Source organism: Brassica napus, chromosome C9 (genome assembly GCF_020379485.1).
Source record: "Brassica napus cultivar Da-Ae chromosome C9, Da-Ae, whole genome shotgun sequence".
In the NCBI taxonomy this organism is placed as follows: domain Eukaryota; kingdom Viridiplantae; phylum Streptophyta; class Magnoliopsida; order Brassicales; family Brassicaceae; genus Brassica; species Brassica napus.
The window spans coordinates 48,532,606-48,550,386 of record NC_063452.1 but is presented as its reverse complement, the minus strand read 5'-3'; the positions used below and the strand labels follow the sequence as shown (position 1 = coordinate 48,550,386).

At 35.1% G+C, this 17,781-nt stretch overlaps 5 protein-coding genes and 1 pseudogene across 5 annotated transcripts; 4 read left to right on the top strand and 2 right to left on the bottom strand.

Annotated features, from left to right (window-relative positions):
* The first annotated feature begins 62 nt into the window (after positions 1-62).
* Positions 63-2,015, top strand: LOC106402182 ((DL)-glycerol-3-phosphatase 2-like). The gene is made up of 6 exons (XM_013842867.3): positions 63-243; positions 637-867; positions 1,050-1,110; positions 1,242-1,389; positions 1,519-1,598; positions 1,711-2,015. The coding sequence occupies exons 1-6, from the start codon at positions 171-173 to the stop codon at positions 1,838-1,840; spliced, it is 723 nt and encodes a 240-aa protein (XP_013698321.2). The 5' UTR covers positions 63-170; the 3' UTR covers positions 1,841-2,015.
* A 1,110-nt stretch (positions 2,016-3,125) lies between these two features.
* Positions 3,126-4,410, top strand: LOC106402183 (annotated as a pseudogene).
* A 299-nt stretch (positions 4,411-4,709) lies between these two features.
* LOC106397966 lies at positions 4,710-5,258 on the top strand. The gene has a single exon (XM_013838585.1). It carries the CDS (start codon positions 4,710-4,712, stop codon positions 5,256-5,258), a length of 549 nt encoding a protein of 182 aa, XP_013694039.1.
* Positions 5,259-5,717: 459 nt separating this feature from the next.
* LOC106400265 (auxin-responsive protein IAA33-like) lies at positions 5,718-7,720 on the bottom strand. The gene is made up of 2 exons (XM_013840643.3): positions 6,813-7,720; positions 5,718-6,394 (listed from the first exon to the last, which is right to left on the bottom strand). Exons 1-2 carry the CDS (start codon positions 7,214-7,216, stop codon positions 6,316-6,318), a joined length of 483 nt encoding a protein of 160 aa, XP_013696097.1. The 5' UTR covers positions 7,217-7,720; the 3' UTR covers positions 5,718-6,315.
* Positions 7,721-8,320: 600 nt separating this feature from the next.
* Positions 8,321-13,889, top strand: LOC106397968. Its single transcript, XM_022709496.1, is given in 3 exon segments — positions 8,321-8,411; positions 12,612-13,064; positions 13,741-13,889. Coding segments are annotated over 3 exon segments (693 nt in total).
* Positions 13,890-14,702: 813 nt separating this feature from the next.
* LOC106397185 (U4/U6.U5 small nuclear ribonucleoprotein 27 kDa protein) lies at positions 14,703-15,952 on the bottom strand. The gene is made up of 2 exons (XM_013837759.3): positions 15,256-15,952; positions 14,703-14,989 (listed from the first exon to the last, which is right to left on the bottom strand). Exon 1 carries the CDS (start codon positions 15,885-15,887, stop codon positions 15,258-15,260), a length of 630 nt encoding a protein of 209 aa, XP_013693213.1. The 5' UTR covers positions 15,888-15,952; the 3' UTR covers positions 14,703-14,989; positions 15,256-15,257.
* Between the last annotated feature and the right edge of the window lie 1,829 nt (positions 15,953-17,781).

The window sequence follows — 17,781 nt, the reverse complement described above, 5'->3', positions numbered from 1 at the left end:
ATGCTTTATATGTGGACCGGCCCGATGACAAGAATCGGCCCATATCCAAGAAGCGGAGTCACCGTACGTCATTGTAAGCATATTCGATTAGTTGTCAGTGACAGTGTCGGCTCCAAGAAAGTAGAAACCATTAGATATCCATCTAATCGTAGATCCACCGGAAGTGTTTAATGTCGACTCCCGCAACCGCCGGAAGAGGATCGATCACTCACGTGATCTTCGACATGGACGGTCTTCTTCTCGGTATATCTGATCTCTTCGAATCTTCTCTTTATTGTATCGCATTAGAGTGAGTTTCCACTGGATCTAAAATTCGTATTTGATTTTTTGGATAGTTCATTGGTTCTGATGAATGTAAGTTGTTGTTTAAATCTGATCTGAAACCTTAGTTCACTGATTGATTAGCCACTCGATTGTCTTATTAATCATTAGCTAATTCTCTATACAGTCTGTAGCTGATATCGTAACCACTTATGATCACTCACCTGTTTGATGTAGTGAAACTCTCTATCTTCTGCTCATATTTATCATCAAAACTTCTATATGTGTCACTATTTTTGCATCTATCTAATGATCAAATTTTTGTTTTAACAAAGCTAAGATAAGGTCCTCATGCCCATTTGGTTTCTGTTGCAGACACGGAGAAGTTTTACACGGAGGTACAGGAGATCATACTTGCTCGATTCAACAAAACTTTTGATTGGTCTCTCAAGGCCAAGATGATGGGAAGAAAAGCTATTGAAGCTGCCAGGATCTTTGTTGACGAAAGCGGGATCAGCGACTCTCTATCAGCTGAGGACTTTCTTGTCGAGAGAGAGGCCATGCACATGCTGCAAGAACTCTTCCCTACTAGTGAGCTTATGCCAGGTACGTTTTTCTGCTTTTACATGACAAACATATGGTTCACTGGAAAGTATTGCATGCCTTGATATTTCTGCTTCAAATATCACTGCCTTTGCGTCAAATCATAATCATTTTGGGCTGATCTTATTATTTCAGCCCTTTGTATTCACGTCATGAATGAACCAATTTTTATTCCACTGTTTCAGGGGCTAGCCGGCTCATCAAGCATCTCCATGCAAAGAACATTCCTATTTGTATTGCTACGGGGTATCTCTTTTCTTCACCACCACATCTTTTTCTCTCTTAATAATAATACCATTTGAGCCGTGCATTCAAATTTTCAGCTTTTTACAATCCGGAAAAACTTGACTTTTAACTATTGAATGCAATGGTTGCAGAACTCACACACGTCACTTTGATCTAAAAACCCAAAGACACAAAGAGCTCTTCTCACTGATGCATCACATTGTTCGCGGTGATGATCCTGAGGTCAAGCAAGGAAAGCCTGCCCCTGACGGCTTTCTCGCTGCATCTAGGAGATTTAAGGTAACTACACAACTATCTCCTAGATGCTTCATTTCTAATATATATATACAAAAGCCCATGTGATGTAATTGAGTCCTCTAAATTCAAGCTGATGTAAACTAAAGTCTCCTCTTTGTCTGGATTCATTAGGATGGTCCTGTTGACCCACAAAAGGTTCTGGTATTTGAAGATGCTCCTTCCGGAGTTCTTGCTGCTAAAAACGCCAGAATGTAAGTGAATCTCTCCTATTGAATAGACCAAAACAGATGAGTTTAATTGTTTAGTTTCAGACACAGTTATTACATCTCCATCAAGTTTATTCCTGTTGATTCCTCTCTACAGGAACGTGGTGATGGTACCGGATCCTAGACTAGATATATCTCACCAAGACGTTGCAGATCAAATCATGACTTCGCTACTCGATTTCAAACCAGAGGAATGGGGTTTGCCTCCATTCGAGGATTCAAACTAAAGCTTCTTCAAGGTAATGATAATAAGTCAGAATCATGAATGTGTGAGAGAGCGTTGATTGTTTGTCGTTTTATTATATTTGTTTTGGCGCCTACATGACAAGGCCATGAGGTTTTATGTCGTCAAGGGTGTGATTTCTGGCTATTGAAGCCAAAATGGAAACTAAGTTTGTGACATGACAAGAGACCAAACAAAAAAAACTGCCTTAGCGTTTAAACAAAAAGATTGTACAAACTCTTCCTCCCAAGTCCAGACATGGGTTCATTTGCTCTTGTTTTTGTCGGTTGCTGAATTGGAATCTCCGTTCCCTACGCATCACTAACATGTGTCATTTACATACTTAAAATCAATTTCAAACATAATCATCACACAGACTACAATGATGCGTGAGTTGTAGACGATAAAAATAAAATATAGATAAGTTACTTCTGTTGTATCCTACTTCATTTTGCCTTTACATCCACAAAATTAGGGATTTTAACATTGTTGTTGTTCCATTCATTTCGTGGGAAGATAAGACCAACCGCAACGGGGTCCATGACTGTCTCTTAATGTTAATCCTTAGGTTAGTTTTAATATAATAATAGTTATTATGTTAATTTAGCTAGGGATTGGTCCGTCGGGAAGGAGTTTAAGGAGCTGATCCTTGTATACGTGGTAACGTTTGAGTGGGACGGGTTCGGTTTGGGCTTGGGTTGGTTTAGAAAAATTAGGTCATTCTCGACTGAGACCGAAAAAAAAAAGAGCTCTCGATGATTAGGCGATAGCACGGCGATTTCTCTCCATCGGCTTCACGAAGGTAAATCGAAGCCTGAACTTGTATATTTGTTCGATTTAGATCAGTTTTCATCTTGTTTCCTCTCAATTAAGGGTTCGGGAATGGGGTTTCAATCGATTTGCGGTTACGATTGAAATTAAGGTTTCAAAAAGATTTGGAGTTAAATCGATTTGGGGTTAAAATCGAGTATGGGCTATTGTAGAAAGGGTTTCGAAACGATTTTGGTTTCAATCGGAATCGGATATGTTTTTTTTTTTTCTTATACGGTTTCGAAACGATTTTGGTTTCAAGCTCAAGCGGATCTTCTCTTTTTTCTTAACGGTTTCAAAACCTTTTAGGTTTATATGTGTTCGCTTTCAATCGGTTGTAAATGATTTATCATTTTTTTCAATCCATATGAGAAGTTATTGTTCTTTAAGTATGTTCTTTCAATCGGTCCTTGCTTTCGTTGCTATAAGTTATTGTTCTTTAACTATGTTCTTTCATCATTTGTCTCAGGTTAACGAAAATGGGACAAGATTACAGCTACAGCCAGCCTTCTTCATCATCAAACTCTAGACATGACCTCCCTTCTTGAAGCAGAAGCTCAGCTGTACACGGATGCAGAGCCGGATTAGTTCGCACCTCAACCAGAGGCTGATGATGGAATCCCGAGGACATGCTACTGTGGAGCTCAGCCTGTTGTCAGAATATCTTACACTCCTAAAGATCCCTACAGAAGGTACTTCACGTGCGACAATGTCGATGATGGGGATTGCCACATTTGGAAATGGTGGGATGTGGCTGTTACGGAGAAGATGTGTGAGTTTCAGAGACAACTCCGGCAGCTTAAGGATCAATCTTTTGAGTGTGACCAAAAGCTGGTTAAGCTACAGAAGACCGTCTGTGAGCTAAAGAAGAAATCATCGACTACAAATGGCTTTGCATTGGCAGTTTGTGTAATGGTCTCCGCATTAGTTTTTATAGGTTTGGCGGATATGTTTCGGACTGGTAAGTATCTCTCTTGTGCTTTTGGTTGTTGTTAATGCTATCTAGTAAAACTTTTGACTGTTTCATCTTATGTTTTTGCAGGAAGAGCTTCAAAGAAGTAAACCAGAGTGTCCTCAAGCTCGAGAGTGTCTGTATAATTAGGTACGATTACTACAACCTCTTACTCTCTTTTCTTTGAATTAATAAAAACATATATTAGTGTATTTTATTTGTTTAAAAAAAAAAACCCGAGAAGATGTTAGTTGTGTTGAGTAGAATTTTTTGTATGAAAGCTCAAAGTTTGATTGTTCTTGCGTAAATGCTACCTTCCTACCGCCTCAGATTTGATTGTTTTACTCGCGAAGACAGAGCCACTGTTTGAGCTGGAAACTAGTCTTAAACTCAAGCTAATTTCCGAAATGTTATGATGTCTTGATCTTGTTTTAAGATAGTTATCGTGTATTGTGCATTTGATGCTTTAAAACTATACTAACTGTTGTCTTATTTGATGTGTCAGGTCAAGCAGAAGGCATGTGAACCAAGTCACGGGTGCATTTGGAGGTGTGAAAGTCGTTTGGTCTTTACCTCATGTCAAGGAAGTCACGGGTTCTTCTTATGTAGTATAAAGTAGTCGTCATGCTTGTCTTTAGTTTCCTATCTCGTTCATCAAAACTTGTTTCCTTTAGGTTTCTATCTCTTTATTGTATCTTCACGTTTCCTCGGCGAGGTTGTAATATTTTGGTACCAAGTCTTTGTAAGATCACCCTGCTACAACAAGAAGTTGCATCTTTTGCTTCGATTTATAACACAAGTACTACTAGCTCTTCTCTTTAACTTCAACAAGTTTAGGTAACACTTGCTCTTCTCTTTAACTTCAACAAGTTTCAATTTTAGAAACATATCACTTATACAACTTGTGTAAATAATAGAAATTGATATAGAAACTTGAAAAAAGATTAGAATTGCTATAGAGACTTGAAAAAAAATTAAAAAAAAAAAATTATAGAAACCACTTTTAAAATTGATTAAAAGATTAGAATTGCTATAGAAACTTGAAAAAAAATTTTAAAAAAAAAATAACATGATGTTCAATATTATTGGTTTCAAGGAGGGATACCTAAAAATGTCATCATCTTCATCCGATGAAGTCGAAGCAAGACTGGAAGAAATTTTCGACGAAATCGTCGAAGATACATACAATGACATAGTCGAGTCCCAAACGAATAAGCAAAGGAGACGTGCTTATATAGAACGAAACCGTGAAGCACGACACGACCGTTTATGGAATGACTACTTCAGCGAAGATTCGACATTCCCGGCACATTTATTCAGGCGCCGTTTCCGCATGAATAAGGAATTATTCTTGCGTATTGTCCATGGCCTCGCAGAGAACGTTCCTTTCTTTCGACAAAGAAGAGATGCGACCGGGAGGTTTGGTCTTTCTCCACTACAAAAATGTACGGCAGCTATTCGTCAGCTAGCTTATGGTTCTGCGGCTGACACGGTAGACGAATATCTCCGACTTGGTGAAAGCACGGCACTTTCGTGTTTACACCATTTCACCGACGGAATAATACAGTTATTCGGAGATGGGTATCTACGAAGACCCACACCAGAGGATCTTCAACGACTCCTCGATATTGGAGAGAAACGCGGTTTCCTGGGATGGTAGGAAGCATTGAGTGTATGCATTGGGAGTGGAAGAATTGCCCAACCGCTTGGAAAGGACAGTACGCACGTGGATCAGGAAAACCGACAATTGTCTTAGAGGTTGTGGCTTCACAAGATCTTTGGATATGACACGTTTTTTTTGGTCCTCCAGGTACCTTAAACAATATTAATGTCCTCGACCGATCTCCTGTATTTGATGACATTTTCCAAGGCCGAGCTCCCAGGTTAGAGTATGTGGTCAACAGACACATGTATAAGTTGGCGTATTATCTCACAGGGGGTATATATCCCAAATGGTCTACCTTTATCCAATCTATCTCGCACCCTCAAGGTCCTAAAGCAGAGTTATTTGCTAGACTTCAAGAAGCAACCCGAAAAGATGTGGAACCGGCTTTTGGAGTTTTGCAAGCTCGATATGCGATTGTGAAAAACCCGGCTCTTTCATTGGACAAAGAAAAGATAGGGAAGATTATGAGAGCATGTATCATACTACACAATATGATAGTCGAAAATGAACGAGATGGATACATTCAGTATGATATATCTAAATTTGAAGAAGACGGCACGAGAAGTTCACGGGTACATACCGACAGGCTTACAAATATCGCTAATATGCTTGGCATTCGGGATGATGTTCACGATAAGCGTTTACATCAACGATTGAAAAATGATTTGATTGAAAATATTTGGAACAAATTTGGTGATTGAAGATTATTAATAAATGTTGTATCTTTCTATTAAATCATGTTATAAATAAAAAAATTTAATTTCACTTTTTTTTTAAAAAAATATTTTTTTATTAGTAAGGATTCCAAAAGTGAGATTTACTATTGGACTTACATATTTGATTAGGATCCTTAACTATAAAAAAAAAAAAAGTAAAATAAGCCTAAGGACTCCATGGTGAGCTTCACCATTGCGGATGCTCTAAGCGAACAAAGAAGAAAACACATATGGTAGTAAGTTTACAATAATGCCCTTGGGAATCACCGACACATAGCTAGGCTGCTACAAAACATCTTCTGACATCGTTGGCAAAACGTTATCTCTACTCTCACTCACTCGTTTCTTCTATCCTTTCTTGTGTTCCCTTTCACCGGCAAGATTCGAATTCTCTTCGCTACCCGAACAAAGTCCCTGTGTCCTCACAAAACCAAATCTCTCATCAACTTCCATATAATCAGCTATATAACTTCAAACACACGAGAGCAAACTAAAGTTGTTTAAAAGTCAAAGAAATCAAGTAAGCCAAACACTGAGAGATTTTAGTTCTATAAAGAAAAGAGTATGTCTTCATCAATAAAAGAAAAATGTATATTATTGTCTTGCATGAACGCTCGTACGAGCATAACCATCTTTTAGCATGTTATGCATACATGTCGGAACTCCTAATCATTGTAAAGCACATAATATAAAATTAAATATATGATTTGTAGAAAATTAACACGGCTTGAAAATAGTTTAAGATGGTCTTGCAAAACTATAATCAAATTAATTAGTATTATATAATAAAAGATAGATATGTTCTTTAGAGTTAAAACGAGGGATATATTACTTCCAACTGAGATCACCAGCAAGAAGGAGATCGTTCTCCATGTCTTCATAAGCAATAAGGTGTCCAGGAATGGCGTTAGACAGATCAAGATCATCAGTCCCGGAAGTCGAATCAGCTCCATCTACAAACATTTGCCTCAGAACCAAAGCCAAGCTTTGATAACTCTCATGTTTATCTAGGCTAACGCGTTGGCAGATAGAACGTCCCTCGAGCACAACGGTAACCGGAGGAACCACGGATGAAACTAGATCGTCGTCGACGTTGAGTCCAAACCTTGGGAATCTCCCGGCGGCTCCGGAGCTTGAGCTGCTATTAGGGTTTCTCGAAAGAGTGTTTGACATGAAGGATGGTGTTCTTGTCGTTGTGTCACGACTTTGTTGCGTTGTGTTGTCTTGATGAAACATTCTTTTTGAAGAGTCTTGGATTTGTGGCTGGAAACTGCTCGTACTGAGATTAGGGTTTTAGGGTATTTGTAACAACATCCGTTATAAGGAATTCAAAGGGTTTTGTGTGTTGAGAGTGAGAGAGAGACTGTGTTGATTTGGTGTTGATAAGATTCTGGTGAAAGTGAATGTATGTACTTATAAATACTAAATAGTCGTAAATTGTGTGCCAAAAGGTGTATTTTATTTTGTGTATTATTTTTGTTTCATTGTTGTCTTAAATATTTTACACTTAGCTTTCATTTCAACGCACATCTGCTCTTTGAGTTTCCAGTTAAACAATGGATCTGTAATTAACAGTCAATTTACTATTTCCTTTGTTTCATAATAATAAGTCACTTTAAATTTATTTTTTTTGTTATAAAATAAAAGTCATTCTACGTATAATTTATTCATTTTTTACCCTTTTGAATAATCAATAAGTTTTTATTTAAACTATTTTTATTTAATCAATTATACATTAAATAAGAATATATAAGTCTATTACACAATTTTTTTAATTTCTGTGAAAAATGTCAGAGTGACACTTAATATGAAACGGATAGAATATTTAATTATTAAATTAAAAAATTGAATTCATGTAAAAATTCACACTTGTGCATGTATTGAAAGATACTAGTATTATTATTATTACAAATTACAGCTTGATTGCATTGATCTATCACTGTTGGGACAAGAGCTGTTACTGGAAATGCTATATAGTATATTTTTTTTCGTTGAGGTGGTTTTAAAATCATATCTTATCAACCACTTTTCAACTCAATTTTGGTTCTTTTTCATTACTCAGTTTGTAATGCACAAGACGGTTGAGAATCTTAAAACATTTTTACAAGAGTCAATACAATAATATTATAATGAATCTTAAAAAGGTTTACGTGGACAATAAGCAAGCTGACAGAAAAACATAGGTTGAGAATCTTAAAAACATTTTTGCAAGAGTCAGTACATTAATAATATAATTAATACGAACTAGGAACCTCCGAATTAAAGACTTATTATAAATTGACACGATCAATTAAATAATGAAATAGGGTATAGAAAAAGAGATCTTGTAAATTGTAACGCATGGACTGCGGAGACGACCGCGCTGCCGTCGCCGAACGCCTCGCTTCCTTGACTCGCGGGCCTGGTCGGGAGCTCCACGTCATCTTCTTTCGTACATACACCAATACATATGAAGCAGACCAAAAATGTAATAAAAGCACACAACAATTCACACGTCCATGGCACATACATACCTAGCTACTTTTTCTTTACAATTTATCGCATACGCATTCGTAGTTTGAGTCAGTATTAATAACAAAAGGTCAGTGTAAACTAGTTCAGATATATTGACGTTGTTGCTGTCTTCAAAAGGTTCATGAATAGCCATATATAATATTCCCTCCGTTTCAGAAAGACGTAAAACATATATTTTTTTGGGACAATTTTTTTTTAAATATATATTTTTTTAAAAAATATTAAACGGAAAGAATATATCGAAGAAAAGGGGAAAAGTTCGACCTCCTAATTTCTTATATATGACTGTAATTGAGCGCAAACAATCTAATCTTCACTCTATAATTACAGATTTTGGTCCATCAACTATCCAAAGATTAAATAAAAATGATGTGCTCATTCTATAGGCTTCTAGCTATTTTAGTGAGGAACACTACAATTCCAAATTAATATAATAGAATAAAATTGTATATATACTATGCAGTAGCATTTTAAATCACACAATATCATATATAGATTTAGGTTTATAATCTCTTATATACCCGAAACCAATCTTTGAGAATTTCGATTTAAGAATCAACATTAATATATATATATAAATTTGTGAGTTAATTTAGTAATTATCATTTTCATTTGAGTAAAAAAAATGATGAATCTAAACTTACCGCATGATTATGATATAATGGTAAAATATTAATTTTTTTTAGGGAGTGGATCGAAGAAGCCAGAGGTGAATGAGCTAAGCAAACCCAATAAGGCATGAAAACGAAGCACAAGAAGCATATTTTCTTAGGTTAGAAGCAATCAATAATTTATTTCGTAATAATCATGGTGATAAGTGAAGATATAAATACATTTATTTTATAACTCGGGATCCGAAGAAGAAGACTCGAAGATCCGACATGGGAGGCATGGAAAATGTTTAAAACTTACCTCGGTTAATTACATAGATTTCAACTGATTTTGATCAAAATTTCAGTTTATTTAATCTTCCATTTAATTTGTCTCGATTTTTGTTTTTTTCGATTCTACAGACATACGTTAGTGTTTCCTTATTTCATTCCCCGATGATAATTTAAAATTTAATAACAATCAAACAATCGCCCGCTGATTTTGGTCTGTTTCTAACCAAACACAATGATAATCATGATTGTTCGTTCAGCTGAACTCGAACAAGTGCAAAAGATAATCCACTTCAGCCTTACATTTAAGCCCCCAAATAATTATACTTAAAAGGCCCAACTGAAACGCTATGGGCCCATGTTTATCCTAACTCCGTCAATATCCAGTTATGTATATTCAGCTTTTAGTTGCGTCACTATCACTCCTATCAGAGATTCTTTCACCTTCTGGAGAATCCAATCTTATTATATTTATGATCACTGAGGTGTTAATATCACGTTTTTGTGGTTCTGCCAGAGGTGGTGAAGAAATTGTGCTTATGAGGAATGTATTACTTTGTTCTTGGTGGCAACGGTTTGGTGTTAATCGACGTCGCTAATCGCAAGTTCTTGGCTGAGTTTCTCCGAGCTCTAGTCTAATGGTTTGAAACTTCGGCTCATGTTTACTTAAATTGTGTAAAGCCACAAAGTGGACTTCGATGGCTTCATATGTTATTGAAATACAAGCAAATAGTCAACGGTTCGAGTCCGCTTATCTCTAATTCTAATTCGAGCTAATTCGTTTAGATGATAGTATTAGATACAAAGTGTCCCACATCGGATGTTAGAAGGGATCCTTAGTGGTGATAAGGGGAGTGGCTATTGGCCCAAGTGTCCAACCAATCTCGAAAAAATTGGAACGAGTTCGCTTATCTCTAATTCGAGCTAATTCGTTTATATGATAACAACCAATTTTTTCGATTCGTTCTTAGTATTGTCTTTTGGTATAAAGATAAATAGGATAAGACATGCGCTTTGCGCAGAGTGAGTTTATTTGTATATATTATCAATAATTTTTTTTTATATTTAATCATTTTATTTTTACATATACAATGTTTTTTGTTGTTATTATATAATTTCTTTCGGATGGACCGAATCAATTTTTATTAAAAATTGTGAAACTAAAATATAGTTAATATATCATGGATTGATCGGATTGGACATTAAGCAAATTATGACACACAAACCTTATTTTTTTCCACCGAACACATTCTTGAAAAAAGTGAACAGTATTGTTTGCACAGTTGAATTATTTTGACTTTTATCTTCCATATGGATTTGAAAGGTTTCAGATCAACTATCGAATTCATATATGTCATTTTAATGCTTTTAGTCGTATGCTTAAGGAAAACTTACATTTTTGTAATTTAAAGTTGTTTTAAAAAATTCAAAATATAACATATAAGAAAAAATCTAACATATAAGAAAAATATAACATATAAGGTTTCCTCATTTTTATAATTTAAAGTTTTTAAAAAAAAAAATTAAATGTAACATATAAGGTTTCCTCATTTTTGTAATTTAAAGTCATTTAAAAAAATTCAAAATATAACATATAAGAAAAAAATCTAATTTTTTTATTATATGGTTAATGTGATTGTTTAATTTTTTTAATAATATAAAATTAAACAAAAATGAAGAAGGATGCAAAAATTGTTATCAAATATTTATTATTCATAGTCATTAATTGCTATATATATGTTAATCATATTAGGTAATTCTGTAGCTTTTATTTAAAGAAAGAATACACGCTTCTTATATTTTTAGTTAATATAATGTTTCCTAATAATTGAATTTGGACAAACGGTTTTTCAATTGATTTTTAAGCTGCCACGTAAGCTAAATTAACATCTTAATTGAGTGACACCTAAGCATGGTCTCTTTTTAATTAGTGCAAAATTAAGGTTACAACTTTTTAAATGATACTCAATTAATATACAGAGGATTTCAATTTCAGTCATGACCGTTAACGCAAGTCTTCTTAGGATTTTATGTTTGTGTTTGGGTTCAGAAAGGAAACAGTCTCGATCTAATAGCATGATTATTGGGGGGTTCTTAGAGTGGAGTTCTTAACGGAATATAAGAACTCATATCTTAACTTTTAACTAAAATTATTTTAACTTTTAACCAGCTCTTTTAACTTTTAACTTTTAACCAACTTTTAAAACTTTTATTTAAGAACCGGTTCTTATTTTTTTTAGTTAAAAGTTAAGAGACGGGTTCTTATATTCCGTTAAGAACCTCGTCCTAAAAACCCTCCAATAATCATGTTCTAACACCTAGCAGTAACGTGTTTCCATGCTCGGCTCTTGATCGAGAGCAGTCTTTCTTTTCTTATTCCCTGTTGTGAAGCTATCATATGGTATTTACTAATACTATTTTTTTTAGCTTTCATTTTTTGTGCTTTTCGATTGTTTGTTGGATTTCTCCGTTTGTGGAAATATTAAATAATCTATGAGTACACATATATAACGGACTTTTAACAACAAAAAAAAAGATACATATAAGGAAATCATATACTATTTTATTTAGATAACTACAAGTCTACAAAAAAACATTCAAGCCTTTCCCTTACGGCAGTATTTCCTTAGTGGAAAAAGATATGCAATAAATGTTTTTGATTGTAATAGTTATATTTCTTCAACCGGCTAATTGAGTTTCTTAAATCGTTTATTTAGAATAAATATTGGGGTTTGCTAACTAAATGTGCATTAAATAAAATGGGATATTATCTTTTAACTAAATCGATGAAAACCACTAAACTACAACTACTTTGATTAAATTTTGATGTATTTTAAATAAAATAATAAATCGTTTATATGATAAGAAATCAAATTCGTCTCGTAGTTACACATTTTCAGGTGCGCAAGCAAGCAACCAAGTCAACGAAGAAAAAAGCAATAGAGGCTGTTTGTATGATATAAAGTCAAACCCTTGTTATTTTTTTTTGGTGCAAGTCAAACCCTTGTTATTACAATGATATCGTACACATAATGATCAAAACCCATTACATGTAATAATAATATGCGTCTAAGATTCAAATAATAAACTCTTACAACCTTAATGTTTTTTTTTTTGATAAACCATTCTTACCCCATTTACAGTGGAGTGGATAGGATTTCAGTCTTTCCTTAATTAGATATAAGTATATTTTCATCTCCATAAATCTCAAACGTCTCATATCTTCTATGATTCAGCCAGTAAAATACTCACATCTCTTCTCTCTTGTCTCTATCTCTTCACACGAACATTCATCATGAATCAAGAACACAACAACACAACTCCAACACCAAAAGCTTCGTTATTGTTGATGGAAGATAACTTATGCAAGAGAGGATCAGAGATCTCAAGAAGCTCATCGGTTGGAGTTTCCTCTAGACTCTTCTATTATTACCATCATCGGAGCCTCGACGATGGAGTTCCTTTCAAGTGGGAAATGCAGCCGGGAACTCCCATCAATCCTCCCCCTGAAGAAATCGTTCCTCCGATTACTCCTCCTCCGGCACACCTCAGCCGTAGCCTCACTAAACCTTCGTTCGGAGAATCAAATAAACGTTCTCTTTTTACGGCGAACGTTAAGCTTTGGAAATGGAAGAATATTCGAAACAAATATTTCTCTAAATGGTCAAGCCAAAGCATGCTTAGTCGAGGTAATTACGCGTTACGTTTATGACAAGTTTTACATATTTGTTTACACAAATAAAAGGTTTTACATATTGGTTTGTAGTTTCTTATTACATAGATGATCCGCAAGATATATAGTATATTTTCAATCAAGTACAACCCAAATATTTATGGATTTATTGTCAATTATTCTGTTAAAATGCGGAATCATATGGTAACCATTACAGGAACATTAGAAACAGATAGAAAATGAACGGAAAGGAATAAAATTATAGGAATGATGAGGAATAATGATTCATTATCATATTTAGCGAAGAACAAATTTATTCAATATTTCTCTATAATAAAAGGAATGAGAAGGAATGAAGGGGAAAAACCATTCCTTTTATGAATGGTAAAATTTCTTAGGAATGTCAAGGAATGCATTGTTTCTCTTCATAACCATTCATAAGTCTTTTTAATCATTGTCAACTAATCTCGAATAATCAATGCAGGAATAACAATCTTAACTTGGTGTAATTGTGAAAAAATATCTAAGTTAATCATTTCGTCATTCTGCAAAGCATGATTTAATGTTACTAGTATAAATGTATCATTGTGATTCTTAAGTTTTTTTTAAGTTTCATAAAAAAATGATGTTAATATTAATTATGTAAATTCTCCACACAAACATTTAATTTGCATGTGTGATTCATATATCAGATAATAAGAATGCTCGTCATGGTGGTTCAAATTCTTGTGGTGAATTGGAGAGAACTGAGAAGTCTGAGGATTACAGATCAAGCTGCTCTTCTTTTTCTTCAACGTCATCTTCCTCCAAAGATCGGAGATAGGTTAAGGATTACGGGTGATTTAATAATATTACGTTGTTGTCTTTAACTTTGTAAGATTTTTTATAGTAAGCATTATGTTTCAACCACTCGTTTATGTGTTATAACTTCTAACAAATTAATCTTACTGAATACATTCTTACTTCTTTTTACCAAAATTTGATCCGTTCTAAACTAGTCCAGGAAATCGTAAGTGCCATTCGATCTACCTAAAAACACAGTCTAACCTTTCTTGGAGTTTGCCAAATTCTAGCCAAAGTGGGCCGACAATCTTTACTGGCAAATTAAAATGTTAAATTTCTTATAGAGTAATAATTAACATTTTTTTTGGTAAACATCAGTTAACATGTTATATATATAGCTAAATAGTAGTCTTTTAAAGTATTTGTAGAATGAGTGAGATTCTTCACTGCGACAACCATCGATGAGTTCCAACAGATACCGATACCTCCTTGTACCTCTCAACAGCTTCTGTAGGCACACACACATTACACACGGTAAAGACTGAATTGGTTCAAGTCGCGAAAGACCATTAGAAGTTTAGAACAAGAAGGCATATAGACAAGAGTTTTAAGGGAAAGGTTCAGGTTCTTGACATGGTATAGCTTAAGAGCTACTCATCGAGAAAATAGAGTTGTGAAGCCTTGTTGTTTGATGAGACATTCATGGATGATCCGTCTTCTTTGGGACAACAACTTGTGGATACATTCTCAAAATGCATACCGAGCAAGAGATCACCAACAACTGGTGTTGTAATCTGTCTCCAGCATTAAATCTTTTGAAATCCGTTTTTCTTTTAATCAAATCTGCTTCATTTGTAAACAACCATAACGATAATTTTGGAATTCCCACTTTGCTTCTAGTATAGTGCAAAACCCAACTAAATCATAGTCTAAAAGTTAGAGCCGGGAGAGATTAGACACAGATAACATCATTCACAACTCTAAACCCCTAAAAAGAGATAATTCATGAGATGTTTCTAACTCCAGAGAATACATGTTTGTTCTCTAAGGACATTAGAACAGAGTCTGGGGAAGAATTATTGCAGTAAATACAAGCTGGGAAATGCAGCTCGAACTCTCATCATCTGACCTCGTGTTTAAGACAGCATTGGCAAGGATCTGCAAGATAGGTTTTAGAGGAGAGGCAATGTGATTATTTCAATAACAGAAACCAAAAGTGCAAAGAGTCATAACAACAAGAATCTAGTTAAGGATCATGAAAAAAATGAAATTGCTTAACCTCTTCAAGTAAGAGATGTATGTCCATCCAGTAACAAGTAATTAATTTATAAATTCAACAGTCGAGAGCCTAGTGAGTTTTGTATGACTAACAAGCATCAATCATCAAAGACATGAACTTGGGAAGGTTTGTGAGAAGGCCTAACCTTTAGCGGTTACGCTCAGCAGGCAAAGGACGGTTAAAGCCACCGCGACGGTTCATGTACTGCCTCGGCTGCCGCTTGGTAACAGCCCTAATCCCACTGACGTCAGCGCCTTCGACATGCTTCCCTTTCGTGGAGTCGAAACCAGTAGGGATCCCTAACATCTTCATCATCTCTACCTCATTCACATCCATTCCTTCCTCCGCTTCGGCTTCTCCTCCTCCGCCGCTTGGTTCTTTATTATCCTTCGTCTTAGCTTGCTCCTTCGCAGTCTCCTCGACGGAATCAGACGCAATTTTTTTGCGACTCCTTTCCGCTGAGCCATGGCGAGGTCGTTTCCGCGGCGGAGGATCTGGAGAGGGAGTCCTGCGTCTGCTGTGGTGTCGATGACGGTCACGGTCAGTGGAGCGGGAGCGGGATCGGGATCGATACCTCTCGGGAGAGCGCACGTGGCGAGGAGGGCGAGCGTGGTGGTGGTGGTCTGGAGTACGAGATCGGGACTTCTTGCTTCGAACCCCACGGTCCCTGTCTCTCTCTCGGTCACGGTCCCTGTCTCTCTCTCGGTCACGGCGTCTATCCCGGTCGCGCTCACGGTCTCTATCCCCCTCTCGTTCGCGGCGGTCACGCTCTGCCATGGTGGTTGATGCGACTGAGGACGGTGGTTGTGTTTAGGGTTTTTATCCCCCCCCCCCCACTTATTGTGATTTCGCACCTTTTTTACTTTTACCATCAATTACAGTTGTAAACATATCTCCATCGCACAATCACTGAAAAATAATTAAACTGCTTTAAACAACTAATGAATATAGTTACCACTTACCAGTCATTGACCCGCACACTGATAAAAATTTGTTTCGTAAAATATTCTTTTTTCATGATATATAAGATAAAAATTAAAAGAAATAGTGAATCTACATATTTTATAAATTTTTTAAACTTAGTTAACAATTATAATAAGACAAAACGTAAAAAAAAATTATAATTGTCATAAATTTATTCATTTCCTTTTATGTAATATTTTTACATAAATAATAATGTGAATAGAATTTGTCAAATCATATGTTAGAATAACAATTATATAATTTTATACATTTAAAACTTTAAATATAATCAAGATATATATATGTATTTATATATTACCGGATCGGATCGGATATCCGCTTCCCAAAATTTTAATATTTGTGATTTGCTTCGATTTTAACAGATATTGATTTTTAACATTTGCTTTGCTTCGAAGGTTTACGGATATCCGGAATTTTCGAATTGAATCGAAACGAATAACGAATCGAATCAAATTTAACGGATAAAATGTCCAGCCCTAGTTATAGGTTCTCGCAATTTTTATATATTGATATTTGTTTTTCGTAACTAATGTTATACTCTCTCTGTTCCAAAATAAATGATGTTTTGGAAAAATTTTAATGTTTCAAATTAGATTATGTTTTGATATTTTATATTAATCTTAGTTTTATTGAAAACTGTGTGACTAATGATATTTTATCCTTATTTTTAAGGATTGACTGAATTAATTTTGATATATATTTTTAATGTTACTTTTTAGGAATGAATATGTATACCTTAATTCTTGTGCATACACCCAAAACATCAAGTTTTTGGAATAGAGGAAGTATATTTTAAATAAGTCATACATAACTAATTGTATTCAAAAGAGCTGTACCGAATCGGGTAAAATGGTTATTTTTGGTATAAATATCCGAACCCGTTTCAGATACATTTGTTACTTAGATATTTTTAGGTTCATATACATCATAACCGAACTCATCCAGATCCATAAAGATCCAACTCAAAACCCACATATAAATTTATAATATTCAAACGGGACCTAATTTAAAAACAAAAACGATACCCGAAAAGAACAACCCTTAACTAAATGGATAGCGAATTTTCATGCCTAACTCATTTTATAAACATATCTCAATCGCAGAATCACTGAAAAATAATTAAACTGCTTTAACAACTAGTGAATATAAAGAGTTAACAAAAAATTGATCCGTGTAGGTTATTACATTTTTATTTTAACCCTGAAAGATTTGATTACATTAACTTGAACATATTACACAAGCCGGCGATTGAGTTAATCCCGGAATCAAAGCCGGCTGACAAACACATCAGTCACCGGAAACATAAGCCCACACATGAGAATCAACTTGAAAGACAACTAAACTTAAAGGCTACAAAACCCAAAACTAAGTCAAATAGATGAAGATCAAAAGAAACCCAGACATCTTAGGACAATTATGCATGTCCATTCAAAGAAGAACCTTTGTGAAACACAAACGGCGGAGTCACCATGGAGTCACCATAGGACCAAAACCACCGAGAAGAAGGACCTCCTATAGTGAATAGCCCATCAATTTCAAGGAACAAAGCTTCAATCACCGGCGAGACAGAACAACAGAGTGTTCCTACGCTTGACTGGAAGAGACGGAGTCGGATAACACGACATGCAACGCCATAAGGAAGCTTGACGATAGGATAGATCTCGATCAGATCTGATGGTAAATGACA

Excerpts from the sequence above, each read along its gene's own strand:
- LOC106397966 (XM_013838585.1), top strand. The coding sequence starts at position 4,710 with ATGTCATCATCTTCATCCGATGAAGTCGAAGCAAGACTGGAAGAAATT.
- LOC106402182 (XM_013842867.3), top strand. The coding sequence starts at position 171 with ATGTCGACTCCCGCAACCGCCGGAAGAGGATCGATCACTCACGTGATC. Across the intron at positions 868-1,049 it reads TACTAGTGAGCTTATGCCAG|GGGCTAGCCGGCTCATCAAG; the intron begins GTACGTTTTTCT and ends CCACTGTTTCAG. Across the intron at positions 1,111-1,241 it reads CCTATTTGTATTGCTACGGG|AACTCACACACGTCACTTTG; the intron begins GTATCTCTTTTC and ends CAATGGTTGCAG.
- LOC106400265 (XM_013840643.3), bottom strand. The coding sequence starts at position 7,216 with ATGTTTCATCAAGACAACACAACGCAACAAAGTCGTGACACAACGACA. Across the intron at positions 6,395-6,812 it reads GCTGGTGATCTCAGTTGGAA|GGACTTTGTTCGGGTAGCGA; the intron begins GTAATATATCCC and ends GTGAGGACACAG.
- LOC106397185 (XM_013837759.3), bottom strand. The coding sequence starts at position 15,887 with ATGGCAGAGCGTGACCGCCGCGAACGAGAGGGGGATAGAGACCGTGAG.